The 13612-nt window shown below is 40.1% G+C and overlaps 1 protein-coding gene across 1 annotated transcript in view; it reads left to right on the top strand.

Moving 5' to 3' along the window:
- CDYL2 (chromodomain Y like 2) overlaps positions 1 to 11102 on the top strand; it is a 56776-nt gene extending 45674 nt beyond the window's left edge. The window contains exons 5-7 of the mRNA XM_042876910.1: positions 3968 to 4178; positions 4922 to 5065; positions 6732 to 11102. Of these exons, the coding sequence (XP_042732844.1) occupies positions 3968 to 4178; positions 4922 to 5065; positions 6732 to 6890 (514 nt within the window). The 3' untranslated portion in view covers positions 6891 to 11102. The remainder of the gene's footprint in view (positions 1 to 3967; positions 4179 to 4921; positions 5066 to 6731) is intronic.
- Positions 11103 to 13612: the final 2510 nt, after the last annotated feature.

Below are 13612 nucleotides of genomic sequence, written 5' to 3'. Positions count from 1 at the left end.
AATAGAAACTGGGACTTTATGACATGCAGTCTACAGATCAATCTGCACAACACATCACCAATGATTTACGTTACCCACAAGGCATACTTCATACATATTTGGCAGATCCTCCAGTATAAATCCACATTGCTCCCCTGAAGTCAGTGGTGTTCCACCAGTCCATACCAGCGGAGGGTTTGGTCCTTTTATTTTTCACTCCCTAGAAATACTGTTATTCTGAGAGCTTCATGATTTTAAGCAGCAGATTCCTACAATTCTACGAAGGAATTCTTAGGAGTTTGTTTTACAACGGACCTGTATTTTGGGTGCATAACACAAGCTGAAGCACAGTTGTTACATGACGTGTTAACTGCCAACTCTCTTGGTTTACAACTAATGCAGATCAGTCTGGATTCTCAGTTTAATACTGCTGAAATTCTCAAAGTAGCAAACGTTTTGAAAGAATTAAAATGTACTCCTTAAAACATAATATAAGCCACAACCAGCTTTTAAGACTCTAGCTATGCCTGAATATCACTCGGTGATATCTGAGCAAGAAAATCTCCCTGAAGGGATGTTTTTAAGTGTGAGGGATTTCTGAAAATGCAGAAGCAAAAGAAAAAAAAAAAAACAGTGGGAGGAAAGAAAATTGCTCTTCTTGTTTGGTAACGCAGACACACACTCCCTGAAAATATACAAATTTAATCTTATTCATGCAAATATTGTATAGATAGGTATTGTTATATACATACACATTTATCTGTACACATTTAATATACAGGCATACTACCAGATCTGCATCTTAATGACTGTAATCCAAACTACAAAGCTGGTTTTCTACCCTTGGGCTCTGGAACTATTTTACAGTGCCCTCTGCTCATCGAGAATGTCAGCTTTGGGCCCACTGGAAACAGATTTTCATTGTACCTCTGGAAACAATGCACTACTTTTTTCCATTCAGCACTCTGTGCTTTCTACGAACAAAGGACTGAACTCATGGAAAATATACCATAATCAGAAGAGTACAAATGTACACTTTGCTTTCTCAGTGGTTAGGATGTCCTCAGACACATTAATGCATCTCTTCCTCCACTGCTCTACATCAAATTAGACCAGTACGCTTCTAGCAAAATCAAGATCTTCATTACCATGTGTTTCCACTTGCTAAACTACAGATCTCATGTACTGATCACAAGTTAAAACTAAAGTTTAAATACCCACATCTCACACGAGTGATTTGTTTGGGCCTTGTCCTCATCCGTTGCCTTTGAGCTTTCAGCTCACGATGTCAGCTTCTCTGCACACTGCACCAGCCAGGCATGGTTGGCACTGCACACCTGAAGCAGGGGCAAGGCAGACAGACGGACTGCGCTGCAACATGCGTGCATGGCCAGAGAGCTCTGCACCCACAAGACTTGCAGGAAGGCATTTCCAGGAGCAGCCTCCCTCGTTGCACCACCAGTCAGCCATCACTGTGTGATCCGACACACAAAGTTCTGTGTGCAGTCAGAAGAAAAGAATGACTTTACTTGCCCAACTTCTTTACAGCCTTTGAGGTCCCTATGAGTTCTAACTGCAGCACTGCAACAACACCAAAGTATCCCAGAGTGTGCTTGGTGGTCTCCTTTCCAGATCTCCTCTAGCAAAAGCACAAACCTTCTGTATGTGATGCTTATTCCTGTGTTCAAACTTAGCTTCTGCTGTCAAACAAGAATTACAACTTCTAGTTCTTTTCATGACTGCCTTGAACTGAAAGAAGGATCTTCCAGCCCTGCAACTACATGTGTGAATATGAGGTTTGGAGACATGGGAACACGCCAGGTTCTGGGGACAGAGAACTCACTGAAACATGCAGCATGCTAAACAGGGAGCACAGATAAATGGAGCATTGGACATTGCAGCTTCTGTAGACCAAATTCAGGCATTTGTTCCCCCTGTCGATATTTTAGCCTTCCACTCCATCCCTCCTGTTGCGCCATGCCGTTGCTCAGCCTCTGGTGTGATGGTGGCTCAATGCCTTCTCAGTGTTCTGTTCCACTTTTTTCCTATCTCCAATCCTTCCTTCCCTGCTCACTTATGTGAAGATTTCACATTTCCTTTGTTCCTTTCCCTTCACGAATGCATTCTGCTTTGTTTCTGCTACCCATCATCTACCATTTCCTCCCCACACTACCAACTGTTCTTCCATAGTCCCTTTCAGGTCCCACTTATCCCTCACGCCTCTTGCTTTTTTCCACAAGTTTTCTGCTGCTTCCATGTGGTCCTCAGATCGGCTGCCATTACTTATCCACACTGTTTATTTTTGCCTGTCGTCACATCCCTGTTTCCCAAGTGTCCTCAGTCCTATTTGCAAAGTTTACTACAGAGTTTCACAGAATTCTGGAATTAATCAGGTGCAGCGACCTACAGTCATTACCCAAGCATAAACAAGCCCATAAACAAGCAGTGATGAACAGCATTGTTTCTGCAAACAAAAATGAACCACAACTCTCCTTAGCTCTGCCATCCTCTTGAATGAAATTATTTTGAACACATAAATACAGTGTTCCCTATTTCACTCTATTTGTCTTTCTTCTGATCTTCTGTTTTATTCCCATGCCCTTCTGTTTTCTCATAGTCAAAAAACAATTCCTCACTGGACAGCCTGGAAAACAGAACTCATTCTTTGAACAGCACAGTACGGAGTGATTTCAGACTCATTGTTTTCATTTAAAATACAGCCAATGTCCTTGCACTCCACTCTGACAAAGTACTTACCTTCAGCATGTTTTTCACTGTTTGCCAAATCAGGGCTCTAACCTGGAAGGCACACCTACTGTTCTCACATGTACACGTCTAGGTCTTCGTGACCTCAGTGAGAGAGCTGCAACTCCCTGAAAGGCACATTTGACAAAATGCAATGTTCTTTCCTAAAATCAGTCAGCAATAATGCACTACGGATCTAATAAATACCCAGGCCTGGAACAGAATCTCCGCTCTTGTTTTGAACTTCATTTATTTATGTCTCTTTCCTCAAGTAATTGAGCATCTGATTTGCCTTCATAAATTGCTGTACACGGGCTGATCGAGTCCATAATCTACCTACAATTACACTCATTTTTTTTCCTAAACACTGTATAGGCTATTCCATTCAACAGATGTGTTTCTACAGTTCTTGAAAGGTGACTTATTTAAAATATCTCCTCATCGCATAGAATTTAACATGTTCCAGTTCATTTCCCAGTTGAATCAAACTACATCTACTTCCCCGTTGGACCCCATTGCCTCACACTTTCAGTTGCAGGTGGGCAATAGGTAGCTATTTGTTACATCTTTGCCTATATTGTTTGCAACAAAGACCCAACGGATCACCAGCCTTACTCTTTTCCTGCTCCAACATTTCTATTTCTCTCTGATTCCCCTTTGTGGATGTTGTTCTTCCAGCTGTTGTGCCATGAACAGTCACTGTCTCCCAGCCCGCTGATGGGACCTGCAGAAACCTTTCACATACGATCTTAAGAAAACATCTGAAAACATAAATACCCAACAATATACCTATGAGCCTCCTGTCTTTCATACTATATTACATACATCAAGTTAGCCAAACCAGAACATCAGAATCCATACTAACCATTCTGGAGCAAACTGAGAAGCAAGATGTGTACCAACAAGTGAGTCACTGGTCCACAAGTAAAACTAATCCTAACCAAACCACTCTGCAAAAAGTATCACAGTCACTGCATTCCAGTTATTCAGTTCATATACAACACACGCAAAACTTATTAATATCCTAGGAACTATGAAAGATTAAATAATTAAATAGAAGAGAAAATTTGTGTGCGTGAAGTAGAAAATTTCTTTCAATTCTGATCTCATAAAACTGGGCCATGGCATTTATTGAGTTCACCAGTGGTTCTGATTTGTTTTCAGATTAAATACTTTTAAGTTCGGGATTTTTTTCTAAGTGGTGCTTCTGTATTCAAGATCTTTCTTTTATTTTTTATTTTAGGGATTTTGTAAAAGCTTTTATTCAATTTAAGAAGCCAATTGTGGTTGCTATCAACGGCCCTGCTCTTGGGTTAGGAGCTTCAATTTTACCACTATGTGATATCGTTTGGGCAAGTGAGAAGGCATGGTTTCAGACACCATATGCAACAATCCGACTCACTCCAGCTGGCTGCTCATCATACACATTCCCACAAATTCTGGGTGTTGCACTGGTAAGGTTTTCCACTTCAAATTGCTGAAGAACCTTGGTTCAACTCATGCTCTTCTTTCTCTCTATAAAATGTAAACCAGAAAACAACTTTCTCTGGACTGTCATAAGAGGAAATGTAATCCACAGAAAGTTCATCTAATTCCAGCAATGTCCTATTTCTCTGAATTCAATAAACTCTACCTGCTGTATTCGGGAAAGACTTAAACAGGTGGGAAAAAAGATTTTCAAGATCATGGTAGAAAAGAGAAGAAATGCTTCAGCAGAATGATGTTGCAGAGTTCTTGTCTGTGCTGTGCTGTGCTGTGCTGTGCTGTGCTGTGTTGTGTTAGGACAGTGCAATAACACAGCTAGATGCTGTTCTCTACTACTCTAAAGGTGATCCACAGTAATTCCCATAAAGTTGCTTCGTTTTTAGCAGGATAACAAAGCAGAATTTGCTCCACAAAGTATTTTATTCTCTTGGCACAATAACATCACATTACTGACAGTTGCTCTTGTAAAATCAGCAATACAGACTCATCACGTGTGCCAGCACATTTCTCTTAAGTGAAACCCTTGCTGTGCTCTGGCCAACTGCACAATCCTTAAATAGCTACCAAATCTCCTCGTAAAGTATTTTGCAATATGGAAAGATACAGTGGACCACTTGTAAATTGATTTTTGAAAATAGCAGGCAAGTATGAGGGGAAAAAAAAATCGGGAGAATTATGACCCAAGATCACAAGTGATCTTTTGGTTTCACAGGCAAACGAGATGTTGTTCTGTGGGAGAAAGCTGACAGCACAAGAAGCCTGCAGCAGAGGACTGGTGTCACAAGTATTTTGGCCAACAACATTTAGCCAAGAAGTGATGCTCCGAGTGAAGGAAATGGCGTCCTGCAGTGCAGTGGTAAGAAATCACACTGCTTTGTGACTGAATGGCACTTTGCAGAGGTAAGGTGTGCTCCTGAGGCTCATCATGTCAGAAGGCAGGTCCTCAGCTTCCACAGCCGTGCCTGCGGAACAGGGCTAGCAATACAAAATCTGGATAGGGATCAGCAAACTCATGGAGTTTCATTTTTCAGAGCAGGGAGGGTTGTTTCACTCTCCCATCTCCACATTCAGTCTATGACTAGAACCACCATGCCACAGATTTTAAAAAGGAATTTTAGCAAAGGTTTCTTTCATGAAGGCAGAACAGTCTGAAGCTGTGCATCTACACTAGGAAATCCCTGCTGTGCCAGTAAGAAAATAAATTTGCCTTTTGCACTGTCCTGGCCTACTATGTTTCAGCTGACTCTGCCTTCTTTTCTGCACCTGCATAGCTCCTGATTTTGCAAAACGTCCTGCACAGTGCACCAGGAGGGCAGCATGGTGCCAGCGAATATTTACAGTGAAGGAGGTTCAGACAGAGGGATTTGACCTCAGTCTGGTCACAGAGTATCATGGCAAGGTGATACAGGCTGCAGCAAAGCTCTACTAACTGGATGCACATTGCTGCAGTTTCTTTTAGTACTTCCTGTGCCTAAATCTGTCTTAATATCCCTCTGTTCCATATAAATGATCTGTTGTAAAAGAGAAGATAGAGACGCAGGAGATCTTTAATTAAATGAAGCACAGATTAGATCTCTCCAAAGTCATTCAGAATGAAACCCTGGAAATGCAGCATAAGCTTATTTGATCAAGCTGATGTAACTGTATTATGAGTTGAGAAAACCTCTGGGCCTTTCTGTGAAATTTTCCTTCCTTCACCATTACTGGTTGTCAATAAAATCCTCACCTGAGTCCTGCTGGAAAGGCTGGAGTGGATCTGTGGACAAGGATGAGAGTTAAAACTGTCAAAGAACAGATGCATTCTCTGAGATCCCCAATGCAAATCGGGCTGAAGTCAAAGAAATAGTGGACGTGATGAGCTCATCCAAATTTGCTGTGGATACTTGTTCACAGAGAAAATATGTGCAGGGCCCACTGTTTGCAATTAGTGCCATTTCAGTGAATTATAGGAATATTATTTCCTACGACTGCTTATATTATGCTAAGTAAATTTACCTCCAGGACACAGTCAGGGAGTGCTTTTTCACTTCTATAAGCTTTGAAGAAAATAAACTTTAAAGTATGTGCAGTAGAGGTCCATTTCTGTCCATTTCTCTTCTGATAATGAAATTATGCATGGGGACCAGCTGTTTAAGTTGCACATCCATATTTGGGTTTCCAGCCTCTATAACCTTAAAGATTATTTTACAGAAAACGCCTTAATTTCAAGGGGTCCCATTTCCAAAGGAAGGCGTTCGGCTCCTTCTGGTAATACTTCATGGCAGACCTTCAATAAACTAAGGTACTTCAGAATCCCTCATTCCCACTAAAAACACTGGCATTAACCTCAGAAGTCCTTAATTCTTAGAGACACTATTTGCGACTGGAGATAGGGCTGTAAATCAGCTCTGATTTCTGTGCCCAAATGAGTTATTTAGGTTGTATAATGGTGTCCACAGTTAAAAAAAAAATGCTGTTTACACCATCATCCATAATAACTCTATCCCATTCATAATAAATACTGAGTGATATTTTGGCTTTAGGTATTGGAAGAGTCCAAATGCCTCATGCGGAGCTTCCTGAAATCCGGACTTGAAGATGTGAATGAGAAAGAGTGTCAGATGTTGAAACAGCTGTGGAGTTCTTCCAAAGGACTGGATTCGTTATTCAGCTACTTGCAAGACAAGATTTACGAAGTCTGATGTCTTGGCCTAACTTAAGCAGTAAACGCTCCAGTTGTGAACAGAGTGCAACGTTACCTGTGTTTGAAAAGCAGAGGCAGTGCGTCATTGAGGAGTTTGTGACAGTGTGTCCTTCTGCATATGGTTGTGTCGATTTCCTTGTGAGCTACACGCTGCTTGTAGCCGGTTTGATTTCGTGTAAGCGAGATGTAGGCAGGCTTCTTCAGTGCACATATTCTACAGAGGGCTGCATCCTTCACGTGCTCATCCAGACAGAAACATACATTCCATGTGCTGAGAAGCACCACTGAGGCCCACTAAGGCACACCATCTGTAAGGATCTTTTTTGCCTGTCCTCCTTAACTTATTCCTGCTGTTGCAACGCATTGGACACGGAGGGCTCAATCTAAGAACCGGGTCGGCGCAATATTTTGTAGACCCCAACACCGTGCTTTTGAAATGGTTTGATTTTTTTTTTTTTGCTAAGTTCTAACAGTGTAATGGAAAAATCTGGTAATTTATATGTATAATATGTAAAGTTAGTTTTACCAAAACTACTAGGATTTTTTTCTTTGTTGAATTTATTTAACTTATTTATTTTGTGTTCATATTCAGCTGTTTATTGATCACAGATCTTATTTTCATACTTCCCTTGACTGAATTAATGGCATCACGTGGGAACGCAAACACACTTTGAGCAGCAACATGTGTAGAAAAACAAAGAATATACAGAAAACACACAGAATGCTGTGGGCACAAAAAAAAACAGCCACGTACACGCTCCTGTACATGTAAAATCGTATAAAAACGTATGAAACACATTCATTCGCCACGGTTGAGGGAAAAAAAGTGGATTCTGAACTAGTGAGATTCCCCCTAAGTCCCTGTTCACTTCCTGCCTTCTGGAGGAGCACTGAAGGGCTTGCCAACAAGAAGCTTTAAGTTTACGACAGTCCTGTTAGCCGGATGTGAGTGACAGGGTGAGCGGTGCCGTTCCGTGGCACCTTACTGTTCTTCAGGTTTAAACATCCCTTTTTGGTCTGAAGTCTAGAAGCAAACCCTTACGAGCCTTAGTCTAGTTGCCTGATTCCTCAGGTGTGAGATAATTTCTGCTCTGGAGGCCTTTGGGTGTGGGCCAACAGTTTATACAAGGTGCTAGGCATTGAGCTAAGCGGAGGGAGAAGTTCGGGTTGCTTTTCCCGGCCCTCCACATCTGGCCCCCCCACCATCTGGCCCCCAGAATGTACGGCCATCCATACAGAGCCCACACGTAACGACTGAAGTCCAATCTGCTATTTCAGAATGTGATCCTAGTACTTTTCAGTGACACTGACTGACTTCTGAACACTGGATCGATCTCGTTTATTTCTTGCTAGTAAGGCAATTAATATGGAAATGACTCAAGCATGCTCTGTGACTCCAGCTGCCATTTTAGCATGCCCAAACTACCGCCTCTTGAAGCAGAAGCTTTGCACATTTTTTTGTTTTGCAGTTTGTGCACTTGCTCTCCATCCTTGAGCTCATGGCTTAAATCTCTGCAAACAAGGCTGGGAGCTTTCCTCCCTACAGCCCTTCCACAAAAAGCTTCGACAAAGCCTTTGCAAAATTATCTCACAGGTGGTTACAATAACCCTTCAACACATTTTTATAACATTTCTCGTTCCACAGCTAATTAGAAGCACTGTTTCTATGGCCTAATTGTACCACTGAATTTTAAGGAAATGATCACCCTAAAGGCAGATGTTCTCGTGGAAATTCTTCATTAAAAAGACGAGGCCTGGCTTCTAATAAACCTGCTTTCATCTTTCAAGAAATGCTCTCAAAACCAACAACTCCTGCTGTGCAGTGTGTGCACGGAGTCACCCGCACTGCACCAGATGAGGGGTTACCAAGTGAGAACCACTCGCGCACACAAGTGTTTGCACAATCAGGCCTCCAGCAGATGACTACAGAATCGTAACAAAATAATAAAACTTCTACAAGCAATGAAAATACCACGATTCCTCAATTTCCTTTGTTTCCTTTACTCCCGTCCAGAGAGCCATAACTCCTCGTCACGCGTTAATAAGATATTAGGAAGTTTATTTCGACACTGTGCTTGGGTTTTGTAGATAAGTATAGAGAAACTGCTCAGCAATGTGAAGGTGTGCTTTCTATATGAGATTTTCAAACGAAGAAGAATGATAAGCTGTTAGACCTTTAAACTGCATCATTTCATCTGAGTTTTCAAATATCCGTAGCTTACCTTTTTTTACGACAAAGGAATAGTTGAAATACATTTTCTATAATTATTTTTCCATTAAAGCAAGTGCTAACCATAGTTAACATTTTTGATTATTCATATCTATACAGCTACAGTCTAGTTTTCATGAAATCTATTTTCCCTTCCAGAAAAGAGTAATAATAATGTCTGAAGCCTCTTTTCCAGTATTTAAAGATGAATCGATTTGCTCTGTCCTTACGAGGTACCCAGACATTTCGATGTACTGTACATATTAGTCTGGGGACCTTCACTAATATTCACAGTATTTAAATGATAAATGCAATTTGTTGTTAAGTATGTTATTTTATTCTCGTGTAAATTGTTTTGTACAATCTTTAAAAATCTACAGTTTTGCATTTGTAGATATTAAAGGTAAGCAATTTATTTTGTGTTGTCCTGCATGTATATTTTTGCTGTAGATAAGTGTTGCTCTGTTTACTATTTCAGTACATTTCTGTTTAAATGAATAAGCTTACAAACTTTAATACAGTATATATATTTTCAGAATATAAACTTTTATATTTCTGTGGTAGGTTAGGGTATGCGTTTTAGGCAATCTTTTTCACTACTATTAACTGTTCTTTTAATCTATAATATAAAATGGTTTTGTGCCAATAGTTTTTAATTAGAAAAAAAAAGGCTCTTTTAATGTTAGGGATAAACAAACAATTTTGTTTGGGGTTTGTTTTGTTTTATTTTGTTATTTTTTTAATTATTTTGCCAGCCTTTAAAGTTTTAAATGTAATTTATAAATGTATTGCATTTGTGAATAAGCCTTACCATTAGGTACAAGAAATCTTTAAAGCTACATAATGGCTTATGTAGTACTAAGGACTTCCCCAACTAATTGCTGTAAGAAAGTTAGCAAATCAGAGTACAGGGCCTTAAGTTTTTCTTGTGAAAAGGATAATACGGGTTGTTTCCTTCAAACAACATACTTGGAGTTGTCAGCATGGGCTTTGTTATATTTAAACTGTGCATTTGTGCTCCCAACCACAGTAGTTTAATCTCAGGCTTTGTGTGGCTGGGTCTATAAAAGTCAAATCTGGCTAAAGCCACCACTCTTTAGGAGACACTAAAGAAGTTTACATAAGAGACTTATAGACAATCTTAATCATAGTACATTTGGGTACTCGGTATCCTAGATGTGTTATCTGTGTCCGCCCAATTAACCATATGTTTTAAGCCATATTAAATCTCTTTACTGCTACTTTAAATACTACACTGAAAGTCATTCACTAGCTTGCTTGCTCACAGACAGGACTTCGATTTTTAGGGAAAGAAAATATTATGCCTTCCATAAAAACAAAGGACCAAAGAACTGCATTATTCTAATGAAGCGTTAGTTCCGTAGCCAGAGAACTAGCATGACATTTGTACCGAAGATCAGAGAGTCTCTTTCTGCTACAAACACTGCATTCTCATCTGTGTCAAACGTAAGGGGAAAAGACGTGTCCACTGAGGATTGGGACAGGAGTGATGTTCAGCTAGGATGGCATGTCTATTGGTAAGGCTTATTACCAAACCTCTGAGATGAAGCAAAGAACCAAAAATTCACAAATTATGTCAATGTAAATTTATTTTCAGAACTTGCACAAGTAATTAATTGTAGAACTTCCCAAATTAGACCCTTAAGTTATTTTGTCAGAACGCCATGGAGCAGACTAAAACAGTTTCTAATATTTGTAATGATGAGTACATATTATAATATTATAAGGGTACAGGCACCCCTATATCACAGTGTTGTAAATATTTTCTGAAACTGGTACAGTACTGAGGGACTTGTATCTTCTGATATATCGAATATTGACTGTCTAGATCAAATTGTACACAATTTATTTGTTGATGGTCCTGTAACTAGTGTATGGACACATTTCTGGGTGCCTTAGAAGTTGTATTTTTCATGTGTGTTAATATGCAGTATTTATACATTGTGAGAAGCTGCTTTGAATAAAAACATTGAAACTTCATTTCAATGCAGTGGCTTTCAGTTTTACATAATCAGAATGAATATGGTAAGCAGCAGCCACAGACCAACATTGTACATGATCTGGTGTTAGATATGATAAAGCTATTCATGGACTTCTGCCTTTTCAAACAAAGCAGGCATACAGCAGGCGGCTTAAAAGAGCAGTGAAACTTAACACTATTTTTAATGGCACAAGCCAGGGCAGTGGAAGCTGCTGCAATAAGTAATCTCTGCGATCATTCATCACCACCAATCCAATTTATCATTTCATTATGAAGCCCAAGAAAACCACCAAGGACTGTCTTAGAAATACATTTCTAGGACACCTACACTACAATCAATTCCACTGGACGACATGCACTCACCACCTAAAGCATCTCTGCTTTGAACCAGCTGCTGCATAGAGTGTTTTGGCTCCAGAGAAGAGGATTTTGAAGTGCTTTCAGACAGGGAGGCCTGGATCCAGCCCAGAACCCCTTGGTTTGCCTGTACACAGCCCTGAGCACTGATACCAACAGGCATCTCCCAGGACTGGAAGAGTAACTAAGAAACTTCTTCCTGGGGCAGCAAGGAAGGGTATTTTTTACAGGGAGCCAGCGTCATCCAAAGCACCCACACACACAGCAAGACTTCAAACCATGACATACACTTCATTAAAAGGACAACAGCAATGTTCTAGCAATTACATTGGTTAGCTCTAACGTAGCAGACAGTGGTAGCAGTAACTGTGGTCAGCTACTTGCAGCAGAGGATTGAGCAATTTGGTCTCACTTCACCATCAACAAATCCAATTAATTATGACAATGACTGTTGTCAGGAATTAATTTACTGGAGTTTATGCTGGACTGTAAGCACAAAACAAGCAGAGTACGACACCTTCCTTGTCCAAACATGTCATTGATAAGGCTTTGTTTTTAACATAGATGACCAACATTTTCAATAAATCATTTTGAAAGGAAAGTAAATTCTTTAAAATCAAAACAATCTACACAAAGTTAAGAAAAACTACACAAACATTATGGGCTCAGGTTCTGTTTTAGCAAGGAAAGTGCTGATGCTTGTGGTTATAAATTTTTGTGCCAACAAGCTACAAAAAGAGGATCACAATAAGAAAGTACATACAAAGCAGCATTATAAAGTTAAGCAAACAGTTTATGAATTGCATGTAAAAAGGAATGGGCAGATATCAATCTAATTCAAGATCTAGAAAGCATTCAAACAGCTCAAAATACCTCATGATCTAAAACACAACACTTCTCATTCTGGGCTCTGGTAACAGACAGGTACAACAACACTGCATATGGAAAGAAAAGGAGCGGCTCTGAAACAAACAGCAAGTGAAAGGTGATGTGAAAAGCAGACTGCCATTTTAATGTGGGAGGCATTCAGAGTAAGCTGGGACTCGGAGATTGAACGAGGAGGCAGTGGTTGGAGGAGAAAGATGTGAAACTCATCCACCTTGGTGCCTTATTTTTCACGAGAACCCCTCAGAATATCATAAAAATTAATAAAATCTAACACATCTGCTTACAACTCACATCTGACTTATCCTTAGAACAATCTGCTCTCAAAGCATGGAGACAGTTTCAAGTTTCTAAGAAACAACAGAGCAACAACGTGCTCCCGAATTCAAACCAGTTAAATTGTGCTATAACTCGACTTCAATTCATACTATTCTCTTAGTTGTACAGAATTTGCTCATTACAGATGTAAAATAAAAATGGGACCCTTCAGAGCTCTGCTGGATACCAATTATTAAGCCCATCTGGCCTGACGTGGTAATTTTTACCTGAAACTGTCAAAAAGTACCACGGCAGAAAGAAGGGAATTTTCATTTCAGAAAGAAGAAACAGTTTATCACTTAGTAGGGAATAACTGAATTAACACAGAGCATGAAACAAAGACCAGAAGTGCAGAAGAAGGAATGAAGGCTTTGTGGAAAGTCTGTCCTAGCATAAGGACGTGGCTTCTGCTTCTAACTGGTTGCATGGGAATATCTAAACACACGCATCATCTCCAGCTACGTGTTATCAGAAAACGGCCCTCATTTTGGGGTGGGGGGGTGAGAGTGTTAATTATCTTAAAACCTACAACAATTTTTATCATAGCAACATTTACTGAATGCCATCCGTACCAAACTTGGTACAAAACTAATAACGCTACTTAATGAATCAGGAACAATCCCAGCAATTAAAATTCCACCTGTCCTCAAGCACATTTTCACGTAACAGGCACAGCCTTCATCCACAAGGCCAGGTCACACCACCGGAGCTGTGAACTGACAGACACAGTACTCTATGTTTTAACCTTCTGCAGCTCTCCAGTCCCATTTACCGATTTGGGTTCCAGATGACCGTGTAACGTCTGTGGAACTTCCTTCATTGGCCATGGAAATACGTTTGTGCACAGCTATCAAAATGAAAATGCTCCTTGCAATTAAGAGTCATGTCTGAAACAGGCTTTTGAACTGCTGCATCTAACAGTGGAGTTTCTGTAATGAAAAATGATTTA

The sequence above is a fragment of the Lagopus leucura genome, unplaced genomic scaffold (genome assembly GCF_019238085.1).
Source record: "Lagopus leucura isolate 7727_CA_CO unplaced genomic scaffold, USGS_WTPT01 Super-Scaffold_100017, whole genome shotgun sequence".
In the NCBI taxonomy this organism is placed as follows: domain Eukaryota; kingdom Metazoa; phylum Chordata; class Aves; order Galliformes; family Phasianidae; genus Lagopus; species Lagopus leucura.
This window is presented reverse-complemented; position numbering and strand designations above follow the sequence as displayed.